At 39.0% G+C, this 25562-nt stretch overlaps 1 protein-coding gene across 3 annotated transcripts in view; it reads left to right on the plus strand.

Moving 5' to 3' along the window:
* dock10 (dedicator of cytokinesis 10) overlaps positions 1-25562 on the plus strand; it is a 116443-nt gene that overhangs the window by 57187 nt on the left and 33694 nt on the right. For all 3 annotated transcript variants that reach the window (XM_053487128.1, XM_053487127.1, XM_053487129.1), the window contains exons 3-16: positions 3941-4030; positions 7506-7588; positions 11257-11329; positions 11496-11636; positions 15845-15979; positions 16152-16338; positions 18569-18654; positions 18749-18832; positions 20067-20219; positions 20843-21097; positions 21259-21381; positions 23823-23905; positions 24157-24279; positions 24377-24456. In XM_053487128.1, coding sequence (XP_053343103.1) covers positions 3941-4030; positions 7506-7588; positions 11257-11329; positions 11496-11636; positions 15845-15979; positions 16152-16338; positions 18569-18654; positions 18749-18832; positions 20067-20219; positions 20843-21097; positions 21259-21381; positions 23823-23905; positions 24157-24279; positions 24377-24456 — 1696 coding nt within the window. The remainder of the gene's footprint in view (positions 1-3940; positions 4031-7505; positions 7589-11256; positions 11330-11495; positions 11637-15844; positions 15980-16151; positions 16339-18568; positions 18655-18748; positions 18833-20066; positions 20220-20842; positions 21098-21258; positions 21382-23822; positions 23906-24156; positions 24280-24376; positions 24457-25562) is intronic.

The raw sequence follows: 25562 nt of genomic DNA on the forward strand, positions 1-25562 counted from the left end.
TAAATGTTTTATAAGGGTTCAATGGTATCATGGTACTTAAAGTTGTGACACAGTTTACCAAGTCTGTTTTAGTTACCGTAACAAACAGCTGACTGAGCGTTACAGCCTATCTGGGTATCAAGTCTACTATTGTGTTTTATTAGAAGACAGTTCACTTCTAAACAAGTAGAGTTTCCTCTTTTTCTCGCAAACAATAAAAAAAAAAAAACAGCATTTGTTACAATAGCGGTAAAACCTGGCTATATTTGTAACCTTCCATTTTATATCTTTATATATTTGTTCTTGGCTGACAAATATGGAACCTGAGCATTAGCCTCCAAGTTCTGTGTGTTGTGCATTATGTATCTGAGATGCTTTTCTGCTCACCACAACTACTGTATAAAGAGTGGTTTTTAAGAAAGATTTCCTGTAGCCTTCCTGTTAATGCAAACCAGCCTGGCCATTCTCCTCTAATCATTCCTACTGTATGGAGTAGGCATTTCTGTTTTGCAAGACTACTTCTCACTGAATTTTTTTTCCCTCTTTCAAACCATTCTGTGAAAACACTACAGACTGTTGAATGTGAAAATCCCACATGTTTATCAGTTTGTGAAATGCTAAAACCAGCCTGTCTAGCACCCACGACTGTGCCACAAAAAGAGAAGATGATAACACATTTTTTTTCCCATTCAGATATGAAGATTATCCAACGCTCATGATCTGTGCATGCATGATTTATGCGCTGTGCTGCTACAACATGACTGGGCGATTAGATATTTGTATGAATGTTCATATAAATGTTTCTATTGAAGTATACAGTAAGTTTGTCTCTCCATTGTGTTGATGTTGCATGGAGACAGTCAGCGAATTGATCCTTACGGAGACAAAAGCGTACACTTCAGTCTGATGTGTGTGCTTACATTTATAGCAACGTGTGCTTGTATGAGTGAGATCAGCGTGCTGCGTTTCTCCAGGCACGGCCCAGTGAACACAGCCAGAAGGCAGAGGCCCAGTCAAACAACCACATCCTCTTTCAGGCACAGCTACAGACATAGCCACAGTTTGAAGCACAAGCATGACTGCATTTATTTACACACACATGCAAAACTTGCACACACATTAGAAGCGACATACACTTTGGATAAGCCACTTGATCTCGGCTGATTAGACAGGAAGTAGAAGGGCAAGTATACTCCAAAAAAAAAAAAAATGCCCACAGCAGTGTGTTGTCCCAGTTTACCAAACCACACATCCATACAGCACTCTACATTCTGATCTCTTGATTTCCCCAGTGCTAATTATCTTGAATGTTTGCTCGTTAGCGACTTCATTAGCGCACTAATGCACATCATTAGATCAGCGGTTCAAATGAAGTCTCTGTAATTGGATGTTTGGGATGTACCGCCTAAACAGGATGTACAGAGTTTAAATCATTCTTTTTGATCATAGACAATATGTGTGTACAACTCTGTGCTGACAGTTAGCGCTAAATCAGCACTTGCCTTTAGGCACATGATGTGCAGCAGTCTGAAATTAAAACCTCACTCAAATTCATTTGTTTTAAAGATTTTCTCCATCAACTGATTAGACATTTTTACTCATCAAGCAAAATTGAAATGACTCATCATCTTTATAATTAAAATAAAAATTGATGAATGACAGCAATACATTAAACTGCACTTTATTTAACACCCATACACAGGCTACAAATTGAATTTTTAGCATCTATCATTCTTTAGGTGACTGGTGAAAGTATTAGCTGACTAGCTGAGAATGTATGCCAGTTTCATTCAGTTTAATCACTGTATTGTCTTTCTCCACACACTACCTCAGTATTTGTAGCAAGGTACTCTCTGAAGGATGAGGGTTAAGACAAGGCTACCAACCTAAACAATGTCATTCAGTAGCTAGCATGTCTTATAGCCTGCTGCACAGTTCAGACTTCTAGCATGTGCTAGGTATTCTAGGACCTTTTATGAAAACATTTGACCTGTTTTTACACATACAGCAAATTTGACTGACATGGCAGACCAACAAAATTCCTTTTTCTTACTTCCCAGAGAACTCTTCAATAAAAGTTTCTATGTTTTTTTTTTAAATGCATGAACTACCTTTTTTCTAAAAAAAAAAATCAAAAATATTGTTGTCTCACAGAAAGCTATCTTAAAGAGGGCTAAACAGTGTCTGAGGCAGGGTTAGCTTGCTATTAACCCTGGCCTCTGGTTCACACATTATGAACTAGCTTGCTAGTTAGTTAGTTGCTATTAGTAAGCTAGTATCAAGTTTGCTAATGGTTTACATTGTATTGGTATTGTCACCTTAACTACTAAACTCAAATACCTACTGTTAGAACACTAACATTAGCTTAACTGCTGGCATAAATATAGTGTTTACAGTGGTAAGCTAGCAAACAAATATGCTAGCTTATATAGCAAGGTAACTCATACTCTGTAAAAACCAGTTGACAGTGTTGCTAGTAACCCTCTTAAAAATATTGTATTATAATGTAGATTGAAAACTACCACAAAAAGGTGCAAACAGTGAACTAAACTGCACCACAGAGTATCTGAGCCTGAATTAGCTTGGTAGCAACCCTGTCAACTGGTTTACATATTATAAACTAGATTGCGATCTTATCATTTTGATTCATACACATTCACATTTCATACAAACTTAAATAATTCTTTTGATTGTGTAAAGCTGCTTTGCGGCAATGTCAATTGTTAGAAGCGCTATACTGTACAAATAAAATTTAATTGAAATGAATTGCTGTATAAGTATAATGCATAATGTTTTGAAAGCTGATTAAGGTTGTACATTTTTTTGTTCGTAGCAAAGTTATCTTTACTAAGCTCAAACAGCTGCTGCTTGAAAGCTAACATTAGCAAAGCAAAACTACTGCTTTATTGCAAAACTGTTTGCAATATAGCACTGTGGTTTTATTTGGATTTGTCTCAGATTTTAATTAAAGTATTGACCAGACTTGTTTGCGCTAACAGTAAGGCTACCTGACCAGCAAACCTGTCTTCTTAGTCAAGTTAACATGTCAGGCATAATATACTGTACATAATACAAATACAGTGTCAGATTGTGTAGAGTGTTTAAAGTAGGGTTGTTACATATGGAATTGTCCTGTAATTTTACGTAATAACGCTCTTTGTTATGTATTTTTTAAGAGAAATATTACAAGTTAGACTACAAAGACTGATGTGTATGACATAGAAGCATACAGTCAGTGGACAGAAGGAAAACCTTTCTCCTAGCCTGTCTATCATGGGCTCTACCAAAATAGAGAACAGAGACTACACTTCTTGAGACTTGCCACCCAGGGTGGCATCTTGGTAGGGTTTGGCCCAGGGTTCAGAATAATAAAAACACTTGCGAGACTGGTTTTGTATCACACTACGAAATGTTGTAGCATAAACCACAGATAATTTAGAAGACTAAGTGTATATTGTACTGTACAGTTTCACAGGCATATTTTATTCTTCTGTTTTGTGTGAAGTATGCTATATAACCACATACTCGCGAGGTGAAAGGGTTTAGCCTTGACTCTTAATTGGGGTGGGTAATGTCCTGATGCTTTAAAATGAAAAAGATCAAAGCCGTTAGGGTTACAGTTTGGAAAGAAAATAAAAAAAGCGGATATAATATAAAGATATGTGTAGCAGTTATCTCTTTATGCATGTATTGAAATAGGCGAGTTTAACACTGATGTTTGTTGCTAGCTAACAGAACATTGTATATAATTTCATACACAATATTTTATGTCATAACGTTAGCAAAGTTAAAGCTAAATAAATTTTTTCCCCTTATTGCCGTTTCAGGAAGTTGGCAACCCTGGTTTAAAGACAATTCTATTTAGTTGCTTGAATGAACGTTCATTGCACGCATGTGTAACTATTTGAGAATGCTTATGCTCAGAATATGAAACTGTTTTTATACTTCTGCTTTCACACAGGTGTCTACGCTTCCTCAGGAGAGACGAACGCAGCAATCCACTGTGCCCGAGGGGGCAGAGGAACAGGCTGAAAGTCTGCTGGTCAGACATGTGAGTTGGTGCATGTGTTTTCCGTATGTGTCTGTGTGTGTGTGTGTTTGTGTTTGCTCTTCTGTCAGACAGCGGGTGTGATGACAAGCTCCGCGTAAAGCTAAAAGCCATGTATGTTTATGTGTATTGTGTCTTAGCTGCCTTGGTGACCACGTGTCAAATGTAGGTTTGGTTGCCGATGTACCTCCCAGCCTGGCTACAGCCAGGAATTGTCGGAGGTTTGACCTAATTCTGTATCTGTGTGCGTGAGTGTGTAAATGTGATGATGTAGAGGAAATGGCTGCACGCCATTACTGTGCTGAGGAGTGCTCTAACACAGGCCTTAACTGATTATGAAAATGCTTGCAATTTGCTTGAGTAGAAGTGTGTGTGTATGTGCCTTCGTGTATGGTTCAGGAGGAAGTTTAAATTTCTGTTCAGTTCTGTATATCAGACATGTTTAAGAGCTCTGAGCAAGTTTAGAAACAAACCAGGCCAGTGTGACAGCTTGACTCTGTGTGTGTGTTTTTATTCCCTGTCAAATATCAATGGCTTTGCCACCATTGTTGTCTTGTACTGGTAAAAACTCATTCATTCATTCATTCATTTATGTATTTATATATTACCCAAACCATCCTGTGACTACGACTATAACCCTGTAATTACTTTGATGTAAATAATAATAATAATAATAATAATAATAATAATATACTATAATCCAAAACCTTTCAGTCCAAAGAGTGTCTTGGCTATCTTAAATATATTTTTTACATAATAATAGTTGCTGTGTCCCTAACCCCATAATTCTGTGGTTTAATTACTTATAATCATGAATTATATCTGGTGATCATCTTAGCCTTGCATACAGTACATTCAGAAAACCCTTTCGACCATTCGCACTGTGCAGCAGTGACATTCTCGACAGCGGTAAATGCTGTAATGGGACGTTGCATTGTTGAAGACCTCAACCTCAAACAACTTACACACTTATGCAACCTATCATCTTCTATGGGCAATCGAGACCAGTCTGCCTACAATAAATTTACTTTGGACCGTGGAGAAAAGTCAGAAAGAACATGCAAACTCCACACAAACCAGAGGTGAGATTTAATTCCTCAGCTCTGGTGGTACATGGCGCCAACGCTACCCACAAGCCCAACATGCTGCTACATTAAAATAGTAGTAAGTCAATATACATGTGGTGTTTAGGTCAAATCAGTACTTTTTCTGCACTCTTTGAATGGTGAAAACATTTTAAAGAACTGTTGACTATCCCGGCCTAGTTGGCACGAAGATCACTGCAGTCATTCCCGTAAACATTCAGCGAGGGAAATACTTAATCCTTGAATAACTTGTCGCCAGCCTGCTGAAGAGACGCATCTGTCTGTGGAAACTGTACACACAAACATTCACGAACACCACTTGCACATTACAGGACCTCGATTGAAAGTTATTGCCAGTTCCCCTGTACGGTCCTGACCCAAGCGATTTCCACATATTTTGGGCGATTAAAGGAGTTCCTGGGATTTCATACGTGAAGCAGGCAGTCCAATCATGGCTCTGGAGAGCTGAGAAAATTTTCTATCTTGATAGTATCCAAGTTCTAGTGAAATGCTGGGTGGTATTCTGCACAATAAAAAAGTCCCTGTTCGACTTTAGCGCACGTCATTATTATAATTTTGAGTCTTAAAAATATTCTGAGTTTCTTGTGTTTCTTGTGTTCACTAAAATCACTGAATCCAAATTGTGCGCTACACCACTTAATATTTAGTATGTCTTACCAGATACTACATTATGGTGATGTTTATTATGGAAGTGCGAGGAAAGGTCTCGAAAACACATTCTTACAGTTCTTGCCAGTTTATGGCACATTATGAAACGAAGTAGGTGATAGTTGGGCATTAATATGGCATGATTTATAATGGAGTCCTAGGAGATTCTTAAGTATATCTTAGCCTTTTGTACAGTAGCTAGTGTGTAGTCAGTCCACAAGTTGACTTAATGCAAGTGATGTCACAGAGTCGAGTGACCTACAACCATCAAGAATTTCAAATTAGGACAATTCTGCATTCTCTAGCTAAAAGCTCAGAAATGTTTTAAAGCTCACTACCTCAGTAGTAACTATTGTGGAACTGCTAATTACTGAAAGGTCATAATGGTACAGAAAAATAATAAAAGCTCCAAAATGCAAAGTCTGCTAAAATCCTTTCAGAGATAAAGGCTGCATTCATGTTTTTTTTTTAAGGGTAGATTGGCAAATCGTTACTGTATATTGTATTTTGCTGTTCAGTGTGTGCTGTTGGGAAAGAAACAAAAAAAACCTTTACAACAGCATGTGGAAACAGTTATTAATATAGATTTAACCAAGCTATGCGTCTGTTTATAAACTGATCCTAATAAATAGGATCGAAACCTAATAATTTTATAAACTCATTTTCCAAAGACAGACTTTATGCTTTTCATAAGACTTTAAGCTATGCCCATGTGTTGTCACTCTATAATTCAATTCAATTCAATTCAATTCAATTTTGTTTGTATAGCGCTTTTAGCAATTTTCATTGCCGCAAAGCAGCTTTACACAGTCAAAAGAATTATTTAAAAATAATTATAATAAAATTATAATTATAATTAATTATAATTAAATTATAAAAGCAAAAGGGAATCTGTAGTTGGTAAGACTACCACAAGCATTTAAGTTACTCATGGAATCTTTGTATGATAAAATTTTGAAAACAGGTTATTCATGTATTTAACTTGGAACCTAGTTTGATGATAAGAAACGGCTCCACATAAACCGTTAACTTTCTGATAGTGACAAATTAGTTTTTACTGTAGGTTACTAGAGTACACACTGATGAAAAACCTAAATGTACACACACATTACAAGCACATTATTTTTAATAAAATAATGTCAGTGTGATTTCTTACTATATCACCTCCCCAACAGAGTTTCTTTAGACTGATAGTATTCGCTCTTATCACTCGTCACCTATCAGGAGATATTTATCAATAGAGACTGCAATGCTATACAGTAAGTCGCTCTGGATAAGGGTGTCTGCCAAATGCCATAAATGTCAATGTGTAGTACTAGATTGTAGAGCGTAGCTGCATGAACAAGGACTGATTTAGACAAATATTACTTGACCAGCACAATCCGTTATAAACCATCTTCGACCACTATAAAATGTTTTCTTATTTTTTCATGAATTCCTTCTACTCTTCACGAAGCAGTGGCTTGTTTCTTCAAGCAAATAAAAGAAATGACACAAAAGACAAGTCAAGCTTTAAGTCAGCTAAGGTGTTACTTTCACATTGTCTCAGGCTCATATCCAAATGTTAACACCCACTCACAGGACATTTACCTGAACAGAAATTTTGACCACATATACCTGCAAACTTCATGCTTTGATCGCCCATTTTTCCATCTTCCGCTGTGTGATTAAATTAGGCAAGGGATTTTTGGTCTAACCTGAGTTCCTCTGCAATTACTTTTCAGGCCTGCCAGTACTACAATTCCCATCTGCATGTGGTCGAGTACGCATATCAGGAGTATGCTGGGGACTACCGCACGCTGCCCAGGTACCTGCCATTTTACTAATTTTTAATTAATAAAATAATTAAAAAATAATAAAATAATTAAAAAATAATTAAAAAATTAAAAATAATTTAAAAAATAATTAATTAAGATTTGAACTTTTGAATTTGAAAGTTCAAATCTTAAAAATGCTGCTGGCATCCACGAACAGTTAAATCATACTCATGTGGGATGACATGAAATGTTTGACAGCAAAATGTGATTTTCAGACTTTCACCAATTTTGACAAATTAAAAATTGTTTGCAGGCAAAATAGTTGTCAATGATAATTTTGTTGTTGTTGTTGTTGTTGTTGTTGAAAATCGCTCTTTTAGAAGATTAGAACCATTGCTAGCATGAGAGTGAGAGTGCAGAAAGACAATGCTGCAATGCTAAGGAGACCCACAATCACTCTTTGTACAAGAGAGAAGCTTTTGCAATTTGGTACTCCGGGTTATGTCTACTATGCTTTGTTCTTCAGCTGTTATTTCTGAACTCACAACCTTGTGGGTCCAGAGACATACAATACTGTGCATGATGTCTTGAGCCACACCTCATTTTTTTTATAATAAAGGAAGTTAAATTATGTAGATCAAAATAAAGAAATGGGAGCAAATGCTTTACTACAACAGGCTGAAAAGTGCCTAAAGATAAAGAGCCTAAAGATATATACTGTACATATACTGTAGTTTACGTAACGACCTCACTTCCCCTCTCGTCTGTTCCAACCACTCAGCATTCAGCATCAGCAGTATACTAATCATGTCATAATCATTTTAGGCTTCAATGATTCATGAAACTGGACAGGTACAGTACAGGGACTCGATTAATAATTAGATAAAAAAATTTTTAAAAAAGTCCTTTAGGAAGCCTGGAAAACTATTCCTCAAATATATTTTTTTAAAACAAAAAAAAGGCGAAACTGAAATGGTTAGGGAAATAGAGGTGATCTTTTGATATATACTGTATAGCATTATTAAAATTGAAACTCAACCAACATTACCATTGATAATTAATTGCATATTCACATGTCAACAAACACAACTGCAATCTGATTTGTCCATTGGGACCAGACAGGGACAGGTTATAGTGTTTTGCAAAATCCTCTAATAGCCTTTGTGCTATTTAACACCCTTAAAACAATGACAAAATGCAGTTATCTCATTTTGTTGTCTGTTCGTTCTGTCAGTGGTGGCTCTTTGGGTTACTGATTACAAAGCCCCATCACCATGCTTCCACTTAAGCAAGAAAACTAACCGTCTCTTCTGTAGGGGCACCATATCATATCTGTCACCTTGCTATCTTCCTAATGCATAAATGAAGCAGTTTCACTAGTGCTCTCCAACATTTGGAGCCCATTCTAGATGGATAAAATACTAATGGTTAATGGTAACTCTGAGACCAATGCTTAGTTATGCTAGGTTGCTAGGTTTGAGAACATTTTGATTTTGTGTTTTGAAGCCTGTGTGTGCACAGTGAGTGTGTGTGTGTGTGTGTGCACATGTGTACGGTAGGCACTGAATTGCCAGCCAAGGTGTCTCCAGCTCCTTGGACACAAACAAAGGCAGGCTGAGTGTTAGGAGCATTCAGACAGGCACAGTGAAGGACACCTGAATGTGGGGTTCCGTCAGAGTGAGCGACGCTGCGGGGAGAGAACGCTGTTAAAACTTCACCTCCAAATGATATAAAAGATGCAGTAGCACACAGGGCGTTAGGCTATAAATTTAGTGAGTTAGCATACAAAAGTAGATTTTTATTTTTAATAAAAAAAAAATGCATGATGCTTGTGCATTGGTGGCATCATTTATTACCAACCAACAGTAATCGTTCTAACCATTTGTGTGTTTCCATATAAACGCATTGATATTTCAAGCAGTGTTACAGTACTTTCACAACTGTGACCATAACAGTATAAGATTATAAGGGTATTATATACAGCAGTACTGTTGATTTATTTTAAGACATCGAGGTCGGCTCTTCTCAAACAGTTCTTGCAAGGACAGTATCGTCGAATACATTTGCATAACCCTTCAAGCACTATGATGAAACTGGCTTAGGTAGCAGATACATCTTAATATCAAAGTAGATTTCGGATGCCTTCATCAGTGTTTTACAATGTGGAAAATCAGGATCAGGATACACTATGGGATTGGAAGGTGTGTTTAAACTTTTGACTGGTACTGTGTAAGAAAAATAATAATCTAAGAGATAAAAGAACCAAATCACTTTACAATATTCCTCCTATAGAAAAATATCCAGCTTCAAAGGGCATAACAGTATCTCTGCTTTGCATCAGGCTAAATCACACTTATTATTTTCCCATAACAGTGCACACTCTGTCATATTTAATTTCTTACGTGATTCTTCATGCAACGATTCTATTACAGCTAAACACTAATTGAGTTTTCTAGAAAAGAATGAATGCAAAAAAATAGTGCATGGAGAACCAATGGGGTTCTTATGCAAGTGTCATGGAAGATCACAAACAGCTGGGAAACACAAACATCTGCCTGATGAAAAGTGATCAGATGTTGCAACATCTGGTCCTCAGAGGTCCTATCGTGCTATCTTTTCAATGATTGATAGGGTGTTATATATAGCGATCAGCTATTAGGAACATTAACATCACCGGCAAGTGAATTGAATAATGATTCAATTGATTATCAACTATATACCAGGATCATGGGCATCCAAGGCTCATGCATGCCTTTGACTGAAGGCCAGCCCGTCTGGTCCAATCCCACAAAAAAGCGGTAAAAAAAAAAGAGGCAATGCTGGTTGTGATTGAAAGATATCAGGACACACAGTACATCACAGCTTGCTGTGTATGCGGCTAAGTTCAAGGTTGTTAATCTGGCCTCGTAAGATCTGATCCATGGCGGCTCCACACTGCTGCTGACATCCTGCTGCCAGATACCATCGAACACCTTCAGAGCTCTTGTGGAGGAGGTGTTCCTCCTATTGTCATGTTTTCAATGTTATGGCTGATCGGGGTATATTGTTATATTTGTTATGCATGTAAAAGATTCAGGCTAGATCCTACTGTATATATAGATTTCACAATAGAACACGCACATTAAACACGCAAATAAACATAGTCGAGGTCCAGGATGACATGCTGAATCTCTCTGATTCCCTACACGCTCTTAAAACACATGGAAAATAACAGACTGGTATATAATAGAAAATAAAGTGGCTATATAATGAGTAATAGGAAATAGTCTTGCTGTTCTGTGCCCTCTTAATGGCGGCCCAACGCAGAGCCTGCGAATTGGACCAGTCAAATCAGGTTACACGCTGTCCATTTATCAGCTCTCCAGCCATCAGGGGGAAAGAGGAATGGAAAGAAATAGAGAAGAGAGGAAAAATTAGATCAAGAACAGGATTCAGAATGGTCAGCTTCATCATAGAGGATGGGTTTGAGGGGTAAGATGTGGAGTGGTGGAAATGGTGCTCGGCTGCTAATGTAATGGACGTCTTCATCTCATCCTCTCCGTGTCCTGATGCCTCGTCCTCCGATGCATCGTCTCTAAAAAACTAACGATGACGAACTGCAGTGCACTTTCTCCTTCTGTGCTGTTGAACTTACGGTGGGTGTTCTTCGCTAATTATTATCCTTCCGTTTGCTCTCTCTCTCTCTCTCTCTCTCTCTCTCTGTCTCTCTATACAACAGGAAATTGTATAAGGCTCAGAAATTGCCCACCCACTCATTCGAGATCGACCATGAAGACGTAGATAAAGATGAGGTCAGTCAGAGTGTTGCACCTTCAGAGTGTATTCACTACAGATACTTTCAGTATCATACATCTTCACCTTCTTCTGTCTCGGCTCAAAGCAGATAACAGATCTCATGGTTTCCTGTGCACCGAGTGCACCGGAACATTTGAAGCACTATCTGTCTCTTTATCGCAGGACACGACGTCGTTGTCATCGTCCAAAGGTGGAGGAGGGGGAGGTGGAGGAAGTGGAGGTGGAGGAACAGGTGTCTTCAAGTCTGGCTGGCTTTACAAGGGCAACTTTAACAGCACAGTCAACAACAGCATCACTGTTCGGGTAAGAGCGTGAGCCAGACACTTGGTTCGGCGAGATCTCTCAGCTGGACTAACTAATCAACTAATCAGGAAATTTAATCAAGCTCAGAGGGTGTCTCTGTGTAGTTCAATCAAGTGGTTCTCTCACATCAGCACTCTTGTCTGTATAATCATATTCAGCTGGATATGAAAGGCACAGATTGGCCTAAGATATAATGAACCTAATTATATCACAGCGCTCTTAAATTCTATAATACAATCTGATTGGGCAGAAGGTGTTAGTAATCAATTCATTTCCTACAACAGCAGCTCTATAGTAACAACTCATTTACATAATTGCCTGGCAGACATAATAATAAACAGATATTAAAACTGATTATAGTCCTTGATTTGATAAACGTTTCTGTAAGGAGACATTTATTATCATTTGTGGAAAGCGTCTTTAGTGTCGGATGTATGTACAAAAAATGTTTTTTAAAGTATGATGTGTCTGTGCTTGTGCTGTGCAATGGACTGGCACCCCGTCCACGGCGTATCCCACCATGTGCCATAAGCGTGCTAGGCTAGGTTCCAGGTTCCCTTTCAAGGGCTACACTCGATGCTGCATGAAAACGCTATGGGAACATCCTTCCAGTGAATGCTTCTTGATTCACCGTGCTGCTCGTGCTCAGATCTTTTAGCAGATCAGCCTGGTACGCCTGCAAAACCGCCATGGTGCGCAAGTAAGCGCCGGCCTGACCTGCTGATTGAAACGCTTTCCCTACAAGGGTAGAAGAAGTTCTACACGGCTTGGAGGGAAGTGTTGGTTTCTTTAATGAAGATGATGCCGCAGGAGAGAGATAGCCCGCAAGCGTCTCTTCTATCTGGGGCATCATGGTGTAGCCTCCTGCTTTTGCATCCACGATATTCGAATAAAACAAAGTCGATGGAACAAAAATACGGGTGGTGAGTTTTATAAGCTTTAAATTCTGCTGTTAGATTTTTTGTATGCTTGTTGACACACACACGCGTACAAAGCGGTGAAGACAAAAGATCTGAGGAATGTTTCCGGTTCACCTGTATTTATAACCTGCAGGTGCATCTAATCAGATGACGTCACCCTACAGAGGTTATATAGGCCAAAATTTGGCGTGTTTGATACACACATGCTTCACAACCGGCAACATGAAAAGATGTTCCCATAGCGTTTTCATGCAGCATCTCGTAACCCGAGACGCTCACCACGAATACATACAGGATACGCAGTGATAATGTGTGAACTGAGGCTTTAAGTGGCACAAATGAATATATAAATTTTAGCGAAGCAACATGATGACATGAAGACCCACATTATGACAAACATTAGGACATGGTTTTGATTAAGTTTACCGTACGTATAAAATAAACAGGAACCTCCCAATTACTCGGGTCATTGTACTAATGCAGTTGAACTTTTTTTGCTGCATTAAAACCACATTTGTTTTTCCATTATGTCAGCAAGCTCATTGTTAAACCATCATCTTCCATTTCAGCTTTCCAGCTAATGTGATCTGGTACATGTTTGGTTTGCTAGAAATGCATTGCATTGAGTGTGGCTTTGTGTCTGAGCTGTTATTGATGTGTGAGAAAAGTTGAAGAGTGCACAAACCGAGCTTATAAAACTGCTCCTGATGTATACCGTACATTTTATATGGGTAGTCTCAATGCATTTTTAAAATGCACAAATTCCGTTCCTGCTCCATAAACCTTTCTGGCATGGAATTCCCGTACCACACAGCTAAACTCGAGCTAAACTTAGCTTTTGGTCTACCATTGTTTTTCTTTTCTCAGATTATTTCAACATTTTTAAGTTTACTGTAAAATTAAGTCACATTGTAAGAGTCAAATAAAGCTTAAACCCTTTCTTTCTGCTTTAAGGTTAACACATTTTATGGGACATGCATGCTTGTGTAGTGAGTTGGTGTATTTGCATGCTTATTTTTAGATGTGAATCTCACATTATGCACGTACCTCACACTTATTTTAAACTACCTTGTGAAGTAAGTTGCTTTAAAGAAACGCTTGTTTTACTACAGTATATCACTTCTGGTGTTCTTGGAACGAAAGAACATTGATGAAGCAACGTCTAACTAAGGCATCACAGTCATGATGATATCCAGCACAACAGTATGATCTTGAGTTTGATATTGCATTTATGCAAAAGTTCCAAAAACCCGATTTATTATTAGCATATTATGATTTGTTTCTTTATTTAACAAGATATTTTGCTCCGCGAACACATATCCGACGAAACAACTAACTGCAATTGGCGGAGTTGGCGCCAGTCAATTAGCAACCAATAAACAGGTGTGAAAGTAGTTAAAATTTTTGGAGGTGATGAACAGACCAATAAATATCACAGGTTCCTCTTTATATTATCACTGTAGAATATCAGCTATGTTACCTTCCAGGTTCTGGGGTTAAATCCCAAAATTAATTTAAAGGAAAGCTAGTTTATTTAGGGGTACAATTGCTTGTTCCACACTGCTCTTGATTAGGGGTGTCAGAAGGATTTAGGATTCAGCCCTGTGTTTGAAGCTAGTTATCTTTGTAGCTCAGCTAAAGCATGAAGAAAAAACAACGCAAGGAAAAATATGAGACAATTTCAAAGCAATTATTAAGTAGACAACTTCTTGTTTATGATAACATAACATTATGAGATGTGTTTTTTGGATGAAAATGCTTTAGATGACTGGGTTTGAATGTTGGTTTTGGCAGGTAGGTGCTCTCTCCTCAGTATGGCGAACCGTACCAACCTACTTTCACCTTTGTTGGTGATAATAATCATTAATTAGGGTAATCAATAATTATTAGGACATCTGAGATTTTATAGCTCTGCAGCTTAACTGATTATGTTAGCTGGAATTAGCTGCCAGTCGATTATCTATTAAGAATGTTATATTCGAGTTAGAATCAGCCAACACATACTGTTTTTACGGAGCGGAAGTACATTATTGAACGGACAACAAGTGAAATCTGTTTTACTTCAGATATTCAAAAAGGCCACATTGACTGAACAGTGTGTTGAAATGCAGAAATAGTCAAACCAGAACTTGATGATGAAATACCTCGCGAAGAAAGAATAAACCTGAATGACGTTTACGAAAGACTTCCAACACAGTACGATGATGAGACTCCTAGTCGCAGTAAAACATTTTAATGGTGCAAACATTTTAAAAGAAGGCCATCCGTAAGGGAACGACGATCCTGGCCGAGGTGGCTCAGAGTCCATTGCGGTAACCATTCATGAAGAGGATCCCGGATTCTTGAAAATCGATGGATAATTTGTCGCCAACTTGTAGAAAAGAAGCATTTGCCTGTAGGAACTGTACACACAATTATTTACAAACACCACTTGCACATTACAGGAATTTGGCTGGGAGTGATTGCCACACCCACTTGCTCTAAATGATTTGGGCAATTAAAGGAGTCACTGGGAGGCCAGCGTTTCAGACGTGGATCATGGCTCTGGTGTACTGAGAAAACTTTCTACCTTGATGGTACCCAAGTACTAGTGGAACACCGGGATAAGTGCGTTAGTGTAGCCGTAGATTATACAGAGAAATTATTTTTACTCTCATAACTGTTTTCTGTTATTCCTATCAAAAGTCCCGGCTTAACTTGAACGCCCCTTTTTACACCTAGCCAGTTTCCACTGACGTCAGCTGAATTATTTTTCATACCAGAAATTATTTACTAAATAAAAATGTACTTGATGGAGTAAACATAGACTAAACAATATATAATGTTTTTGTAAACAAGCAATAACAGTATGTTACCTTTTTTTTGTCGTGGGACTAATTAGTGAAAAAGTATAAAAGTTTAAGGAAGTTAACATGAGGAATTGTGGAAGTGCATTAACCACAGTTTGGCCCACATACCCTGTCTCACTGCAGAGCAAACTAACTAACAAGTTAAGTTCAATAAATTACATATTTTTCCATCTCCCAAGAAAACACAGTATGAAATTGGTATATTTGTGAGAAGTTTGAGGTTCCAAACTATTAGTTTCAATTTACTCCCACCAAAATCACTGACCAGAACTACTGTAGAACTAAAAACATGTCTGCCCTTAAGTAACCTTCGGGTTTAAGCAGTCAGTCTAGAGGCTGTAACATAAAGGTCTTTTGTTTTACAGCAGCACTTTCTGAGTGGTTTATAAATGCATGTGGTTTGTTGTTTATGCTTATGCCTATACTTTTGTCTTTGTAGTCGTTCAAGAGGAGATATTTCCAACTGACACAACTAACTGACAACTCTTACATTATGAACTTTTACAAAGATGAGAAAATCTCAAAGGAGCCTAAAGGTTGCATATTTCTGGACTCGTGCACAGGGGTAGTTCAGGTAAGTACCGAATATGTATCAGCAACACAACACAACAAATTAAGGCTTAGTACTAATACTGTAAAAATATTCATTACATTTTTGGTAAGCCAGAAGGTGGTCGGTTAAGCTTACATAGACATTTAATGTCCTGTACAAGATCCTTGCAATTGATCATTGTTTGTCCTTACAGAACAACCGGTTAAGGAAGCACGCCTTTGAGCTGAAGATGAACGAGGTGACCTATTTCGTGCTTGCAGCAGAGAGCGAGCAGGACATGGAGGACTGGATCAATACGTTAAATCGTATCCTCCAGATCAGCCCGCCTGAGAGTTCGGCACAGGACCGTAAAAGCCTGGATCTGACAGACAGCAAACAGGGTGAGTCTAGAACTTGTAGCACCGAATGCGTATCCATGTAAAAGATAGGCTGCATTATTAGATTCTCTAAGTTGATTTGCCAGAAGGTGTACATTTTTTGTTAACACCGGCTATAAAGCTAAGCCAAATCATGAATTGATAGCAATGCACTACTTTTAGTACTTTATTGTTCGCATTAAAGTGAACATTGTTTAGAGTCTATGGCAGAAGCTCAAAATACTGTGGTGTTAGCCCAATAAAAATGACAAGGTGCTGTATGTTCGGGCAAGAAAGGGAAAAGCTGAGCCTGAGCAGCAGAGAAAGGCGTTTTACAACGGCTATAACATTAGTGATAACAGGAAACAGGATAACACCGATGTTCCACAACATGACAGGAGGAAAAGTCTGGTGTAGATTTACAGTTGTGGTCCGTAGTTTACATACACTCACTATAACCATGCATACACTGGCATCATTGTGCTTTTAATAATTTGTTTAATCTGGTCTTTTGCTGGCACAGAATAGTTATACAACATACAGCTTTAATCGAAGAAAATCAAAAGAACCCAAGGTTTACTTTAATTGGGGTTTTCTGATCAACACAGGCTCAAAATGTATACACACACACAAATGTCTTTCAGTTTGCCAAGTCAGAGGTCGCTAGATGTCCTGTTAGTGATTATGATAGACTAGAAACTGTTAGCTTCTCTGTGCTAATATAAAAAGGATTTGTTTGACAAGCACTCATCGGTTGCCCAGAAAAGGTCCAGGAAGCTCAGTACAGATATACTGTGCTCTACAAGAGAATGGCAGATTAACACAAGTCAGGATCTACTGGAGCCATTTCTCAGATCCTAAGATGTACTGTATATAAGTTCAAGTTGGGAAGGATCTGAAAGAAGACTCACACAGTCACCCTTAGCTGAGAGGAACCCAGGAACCATCAATGCACTGGCCAGTGCATAAGAACCTGCTGGAACCCCAGTGTCACTGTCTACAGTCTAGAGCATTTTACATCATTATGGACTGAAAGGGTGCTGTCCAAGGAAAAAAGCCCCTGCTCCAAAATCCTGACTACATGAACAAAGAAAAAGTCTCCTGGCTAGAAGTTTTTTCATCAGTGGTATGTTTGGACGAGTAAAGTTGAGATATTTAAACCAAAGAATGCTGTACTAGCTGTTATGCATGGTGGTGGTGGTGGTAGCAGCATCATCATGCTTTGGGGCTGTTTTGCCACCAGTGGACATGGTGTATTTCACAAACTGAATAGAAAATTGAAGAAGATGGATCTCAGTATTCTTAATTTAAGACATGGAAAAAAATTAAGTGTTCTGATACTATGGTTCTGTGTGGGCACTGACTGGGAATCGAACCCAGGTCTTCCGCATGGCAGGCGAAACATCTACTGTACCACTAAGCCACCAGTGCCCCTGATAGTGTTGAATTATATTTGTTGGTTTCCATGTGACCTTTAACCATGGTGCAAAAAAATGTCCATAGGGTTATGACTATATACTGTATAAGATATGGTTTTATCCATCCTACAACCAGTTTTGATGTTTCTTTGAGGTCACTGACCTCTGGTTCCCAACCTTACTCCTGGAGAACCACTGCCCTGAACATTTCAGTGCTTTCTCATCCCTCAGCACACCTTATTTAACTGATCAACTAATTAATAGGAAGTGGGTATAATAGAGTAAAATTCTTAGGGATTGACTGTAACTGAAAGCAGTTGAAAGCAAAATTTGCCTATTTTCCTCTTTCATTGAGTGCTTTCTTCAGGCAAAAAGAAAGTAAAAAAATGTCAACGAGCAGACTCTGGTCTAAAGATGAGTTGATTCAGCCTGTGCTCTGAAGCAGAATGACTCCTTTTAGCCTCGTACTGTCTCCGCTCCGTCTACGCAGTCCAGTTCTCAGCACTGAATGAACACCTACAGTCCAGCTGGACACAAATAAACACTGCAGGTGGTGTTTGTAGACTTGTAGGTGTTCATTCAGCACCGTGGTCCTGCATACTCGGTCTTTGCCGTAGACAAGCAAGCCTTTCTACTTGTAACATCCCTTTGTATAGAGGCTTTGATGCGTATAAAAGTTAGACCTGTTCACAGACCAGGCTTAAAATAGTTTGTGGATCTGAAAGTGAAAGGTAGATCATTTTTCTGTGTGGTAAAGAGGAATAGCAGGTTTACAGGAAATCTTTACAGAAGCGTTACTCAGACAATAATATGAACATTTATGTGTACTTTTTCAGATGTTTTTGATCTGTCCTTGAATAACGGTTGTCTTGCTGAAAACGAGGAAACAACAGAAAACGGTATCAATCCTGAATTAGCTAAGGTAAGGTTTTTCTCTCTGAAATAAAAATTCTTCATATACATTGAATACATTTAACATCACTGCATTAAAGGAACATTTGTTATTGTTTCCTCAGTACATCACTGAAACTGATGAGGTGGTCAGAGCAGCCAGAAGAGAAGAGAGACTGAATTTGTTCTCCCTGGACCCTGACACTCCTGTAGGTCTCCCATCATACACATACAATATATAGTACCTCTAGTTAATTTAGCGACTCTGTCGAGCATACGAACGCCCCGCCTCACAAAATTTTGACCTACTGTAAGAACTGGAATTTTGCAAGAAAGGAAGTTTTTGGCATATAAGCAAACGAACCAAGCCGAACTGAATGCCAGCTAAGTTGCGCCATACGTCCGGAAGCCGTTTAAAATGTAAAAAATTTTGTTTTTGTTTTTTTTCATTTCGTTCAAGGTTTATACCCCTATCTCGCTGTAAGTATGGTTCATCAAGATTCACCACGTGTTTTGGCGCTGTGATTACGTTTCCATCTTTCCACATGAAAAATTGAACATGTTGAACATTTTTGCCAGTCCTCGCGGAAGCTCGCAAACCTTGCACAATTTCATGGGAACGTAGGGCGGTCATTCCAGGCGGCTCATGGTGCCTAACACCCTATCTCACCGCAAGTCAAATCCCGTAGGTGAGATAGGAGTATTAGTGAAGGAATACAGTAGCACCATGAATGTTAGCAAGAAGAAAAGAGAGGCATTTTTAGTTTATTTTTGTTTTCAAAGCAGCCGATGCCAAGAGGAATCATAAACGATCATACGATTATAATCCTACAGTATATAGTGGCGTTATCGTCCATTATAAACACTTGTGGAATGCTTCTCATCCAATCAGAATGCTCGGTTAGAACTAACTGTTGAATCAGCTGGTTTAGTTAATGGATGGAACAAATATGTGGCATAACTTTATGCGTTGACCCAAGAGTAGTGACTTGGTTCTTTGAACCTCGTTCATCAAAATAAACAAATATTTTTTCAAGTCATTGAAGTAATTTTGGCTATAGTTCCAGTAATGAAAATATTACAATGCAGCTAAGGACATATTATGATAAACAGAATGAGCAGCTCACCTCTCATATCTTCTGTTCCGAGTCGTTTTGCAGTGCTCAGCGTCTCTGGGAGTCACGGGACAAAAGAACAGAAGACTCATGAGATGAACCGCTCAATTCTGTCCCTGTGTAATGCACTGCATAGCATCTCTGGGAGTCACGTGACAAAAGAATGTTGTTATTAAAACATAGAATTTCCCTTTTGTCTCAATACTTTCGGCCACAACTGTAAAAAGTGTCCCAATAAAAAATGGCAATACAAATGTTATACTTTTCTATTATTATCTATTAAGCTTTGAATGCTGCTTGCTATAAAAGTCTGTGGTGTGTGTTGTAGGTTTTGCGGAGTCCACGTGGGGATTGTGGGGAGCCGCCGCCTATCCGACCTTTCGAGGAGAAGCTGGGAAAGAGATTAATGATTTACTGCCGCTCTCTCAACCTCACACTGCAGGGCTGTGTGAACGAGGTCGAGACGGAACCTGTGACTAACGTAAGATCACACACACACGGATGCACATAAGCAGAGAACATGTACATGACTGATGAAATGAAATATTGTTACATTTTCAAAGGCACATTCTCATCTTGGGGGTTCAAGTTGGTGTATCATTTATTTTGACATTTTTAAACAATTTCAAGTGCTTGTTTTTACTGGGCTATGTGCACTATGTTGATCCCCTTTGTGATTTTGCCTGAGTGAGATTTGGACTACTGTATAAAGACAAACTGAAAATGGTAGAGTTTTACACAAATGCCTAAAAAGCCAAACAATATACTGTATCTCCAAAGCAATTTAATGATAAATCACTTTATTCTGGTCACGGAACAGTGGATCTGGAGCCTGTGTAACAGATTGGATGCCAGGCCATCGCAGATCACCATGCACTCATATTCACACAATGTTTAAAACCTAAAGACAGTTTATTGTAGACAATCAGTCGAGCACAGAAAATAAGGGCCTCCATTAATTTATTCAATAATTAGTATTTACTCTTGATTACTTAATGTAACCACATATTGCATCCACTTATTAATTTGTGACTTTGGTTCAGTGGTGTATTCATTGTTTTTCCCAGTATATCTCTATCTACTGTCTCTGTTGTCTCTCTATAGATCGAGCCTTTCTTTGTAACTGTGGCATTGCTGGACATGCGAGAGAACAGAAAGGTTTCGGCTGACTTTCACGTGGACCTCAATCATGAGATCGTCCGCAAAATGCTCAGCGGCTCGGGAAGCCCCGGATCTCAGGGTACACCTGGAGTTAACGGCGGCGTGCAGGAGAATGGTCTGAAGTCCCCGACAGAGAAGAGAAGTGGTGACTGCCAGCTCAGTCAGGAACTGGAGGACTGGTTATGCTTCCCTAAACAGGTATCAGAGTCATTTGGGTGTAAGGGTTTGACTAAATACAACACACACACACACGCACACAGGAAATGCTTTGGAGGTTTATCTTAACATCTGAGCCATTTTGATCTGTGTGGGTGTTTGCGTGTGTGTGTGTGTGTGTGTGTGTGTGTGGGTGGATTCAGGCTATCTTCTCCATCACAAATCCTCACACGGATATCGTCATGGTGGCCCGAATAGAGAAAGTGCTCATGGGTAATATTACAAGTGGAACAGAGCCCTACATTAAGAACACAGACAACAGCAAGGTAACGTTTTACAATAATATTCAGTGATATTATTATTTCATGGTGAAGCCCACGTACATGTCTCCCTGTCTTTCTGTACGGCAGAACTCAGGGCTCAGTTTGGGTATTTTACACACTTTCACCTCTGCTGCGGATATGTTTTTTATTGGGGAGTAAGCCATGCTGTGAGGATAAGGATTTGGGCACCTTGTGGGGCATTACGATCGTTTCAGTGTGGTCGGCATACTTCATGTATTTACGATAAACTATCACGTTGACTGGCTCGGCTCCTTGGCTCTGGCTCCACCTCAAGGGCAAAAGCGATGGCTGCTGTGACATGATCTGGTCATAACATCCCTTCTACTCAACAATTTGCTTTAACTTATGGCGCAGATTCTTCTTCAAGCAAATGTCTAAGAACTGGCAAAAATTCTATTGAGCCTGTTTTGCGCGATATTTTGAAACAAAATCATCTGGACAGACATACAGATATACAGACATAAAGACGCACAGACAGAAATTTTTCTGAGACTGGTTCCTGGTCTTCCAATGTATGGAAGTTCCTTTTTAAAGTAACTAATTACATTACAAAATTACCGTCTTTAAAAAGTAATCAGTTACATTACAGCGTTACCTTCTGATAAAAGTAACTAGTTCGAGTACTTTTCCATTGCAGAAAATAAAAAAAACTCCTTTGTGATTTCTCATGCATGTTGTTTTAGTCAAGACCTTTATAATTATTCTACCATCATCACTCAGCAAAGTTTGGGCCATAATCTATTAACTATTAAAACCCCTATCTCACCTACGCGGTTTCGCGCGGTGGCTGTAAGTACAGTGCATCATGATTCACAGCGAGTTTAGGTTGTGCTGCGCTGTGATTAGGTTTCCATCTTTCCGCGCGTCGGCCCTCGCATAGTCAAACCACATAGGTGAGATAGAGGTATAACAGCAGGAATAACAGAGGGGGGGCGGGTTATCAGGGGCGGGGCTTGTAGGGTGACTTTTACACACACACAAACGGATTGTAAATCACTGCTCTCCGGCTCACGGATTACATAAATTGTCTGAATAACGGATTACATTTTTGAAAAAATAACTAAATAATTGAGAAATGGCGGACATAATGCATTATCTTACTTATTACATCAAAAAAGTAATCCAAGTACTCACAAGTTACACCACAACACTGTAAATTAATAATACAATATTAATAATACAGAGGCTAAATATGGAAATAAAAGTAAAGTAAAGGCAGTCCAACGATTGTGTGTGACTTTTTTTTCTAGCCATCTATAAAAAAAATAAAAATTTATCCAGTAAAGTATTGCTTTAACAAAGCATTGCCAACTGGACTCGTAAGTGGTGGTCCTCTGGTGGCCAAATCATGCATATTAACCCGCTGTTAGGTTGTTTATCTTCTTACATTTTACCGAGACAGTATTAAATTTACTAGGTTTCTCTTTCCATCCTCACATCTCCACCTTCTCGTTCCTTCTACGTGGCTTGCCGGAACCCTTTCGCTTCCCTGGATCACATGGAGAACATGCAAACGGCTTTGATGTACAGTAGTAGACTCGGGAAATGGATCAGTGCGTTTAAATCGCTTTGTCATGTGAATAAACCAGAGAGAACATTAAGACACGTGATGGTCATGTGCGTGTTTTTCCCTCCCGGTTGGCAAGCGTGTCGGAGCTGTCCAGTGAGAGTGTTGAGGTGCAGCGGAGACATCATTCGATTCTTCACTCATTTTTTAAAAACTAACAACTATGCATCAATAAAAAAGCAAGTTACAATGTCAATTTGATGTGTAATCCTGCAAATGTACGCTATCTAGCTCTATGCTGCTGGAACATAGTTGTGGATTTATTTATTTTTTTATTTTAAGGGAAGGGGAGTCTCTTCAGCTTGGAAAATGTCTCCCAACATTCTTGCTTTCCTCAAAGGAGCGGGTATTCATTCCTTTGAACTGCATAATATATGCTACAGTAGATTTCATCCTTCCTCCATATATTTCCCCAGGAATGCTGTGTAAAGGCACTAATAATGGTCCAGCACAGGAGTCTCTGTTGTACTTACAAAGCCATACGATTGGAAACATGGTTGTGTTTGTGCATTCCTTCCCCTCGAAGAGCTCCAGAAGAAATATCTTGTAAAGTCCTATTTTAAGTGCTTCATCATTCAGAGCGCAGATGGTTTAAGAATTCTTCAAATTGACCTAAAATACCCCGAACCTCCTTACAAAAAACTGGATCCCTAGACTAAATGGATCGCACAGACTTTATAGCAGCTTGCCAAAAACGAGGCACCTTTGAACCATTAAACTCGCACTGTATACTGTAGGTGTCAGAGCAAAATAAAAAAAAAATTATAAAAAATGTTCAGGACACTTTTTAAACGTTATAAAAACCAGTTTTTTTTTTTTTATTTCCTCTTTTACAGTTCTGTGTCTTGTATTTCAGACTGTTCAAAAGATGCTGAAATCCAACAAGCAGTTCTGCAGCAAGCTGGGGAAGTACCGCATGCCTTTTGCGTGGTCGGTAAGGTAAGTGTAATCACCTTTTATTCACTCACAGCCATAAATATTTTGTCCCGGAAACAGGAAAGCTGCAAAAACTGCAACGGCTCAAACACACCGATGTGGAAAATGTGACTCGGTTTCGCTTAAGATAAATTGAATGCATACTGTTGTTATGGAGTGAAGAACTTATGGTGGAATTTGTAATGTCAGCCAGTTTGCAAAGTCGTTTCTGTGTAACAAAAGCCTCTCATTCCTTCTGTCTGTCTGTCTCTCAGGTCGGTATTTAAGGATAACCAGGGCACAGTGGATCGGGAATCTCGCTTCTCTCCTCTGTTCAAGCAGGAGAGCAACAAGATTTCCACTGAAGACCTGGTCAAGCTCATCACAGAGTACAGACGGTACAAAAAAAGTCAATTTCACAAAATTTCAATTTCACAATGCATCGCTGACTTACAGTACAAGTGTCTAACTCATGTGCTTTTTTTTTTTTTCCAGGGCAGAGAAAACCAGTAAACTCCAGACCATCCCTGGTAGCCTAGAGATCAGTGTGGACTGTGTCCCAATGGAACATCCCAGTAAGACTTACTCAAATAAACGCTATCAAGAACATAAAGCTGCTACATACAGTATGTACAAAGTAATATAATACGCCTAAGTATTAAGGGCACCAAAAATGTTCGTTCCCACATGTTATTTAGTGCGTGTGCAGTTTGGAACGCAGCCCAAGTATTCATGCCTTACAGTTACTCACAGTTACAGTAGTGTTATAACAATCTCACAGCTGTAAATGTCATGGTTGCTATGACTGTCTCATGAAGCAGCAGTTCCCATACATCATTACAGTACATTTCTGCTATAAAAATGTGGTAACAAGAGAAATAAAAAATGCAACATTTAAAGTTACAGTATGCGTATCAAGATCCCTTTAGCTAAAACAGTTCTGCAGCTGGCTGACTATCTGTACTAGCTTCCCACATAATGAAGGAACAAATCAATGCCTTACTAGTACAGCAAGGGGAAAAAAAGGCTAAAACACAATCGATTTAATTATATTGAACTGTCTTACTCTCTTCCTCCCAGGATTGGCTGATGGCATTATCTGTCACTCTGTAGTCAGACTTCTTTTATTGCCTAAAGTTAGACAAAGTTGTCTGATGTACTGTATCTAAACTGACGCATGATATTTGAGAACCAGTTTGTACCCTGAAACTCCTGACACAGCACTGGCTATACAGTAGATAACTATTACAAGATTGTCAATGTGACTTACTGTACGGCACCACAGAAACATGACTTGCCCACTTTGAAGGTCAGAAATATAAATACACAGAGGCGAAGATACATATTTGGACACAATGCAAGCCACCAAGTGCTATATAAATTTAATCGAATATTAGTGGGTGGCATGGAGTTTGCATGTTCTCCCCGTGCTTGGTGGGTTTCCCCTGGTACTCCAGTTTACTCCCACGGTCCAAAAACCTGTAGATTAGGCTGATTGGCATTACCAAATTGCCCGTAATATGTGTATGTGTTTGTTCTCTGCGATAGATAGGCCCCCTGTCCAGGCTGTACCCCGCCTCGTACCCTAAGTCTCCTGGAATAGGCTCAAGCCCCCATCCCCCCAACCCCCTCCGTGACCCTGAATACAGGCGGTATAGACGATGAGTGACTGAATATTAGT

Source organism: Clarias gariepinus, chromosome 25, assembly GCF_024256425.1.
Source record: "Clarias gariepinus isolate MV-2021 ecotype Netherlands chromosome 25, CGAR_prim_01v2, whole genome shotgun sequence".
Taxonomy (NCBI): Eukaryota; Metazoa; Chordata; class Actinopteri; order Siluriformes; family Clariidae; genus Clarias; species Clarias gariepinus.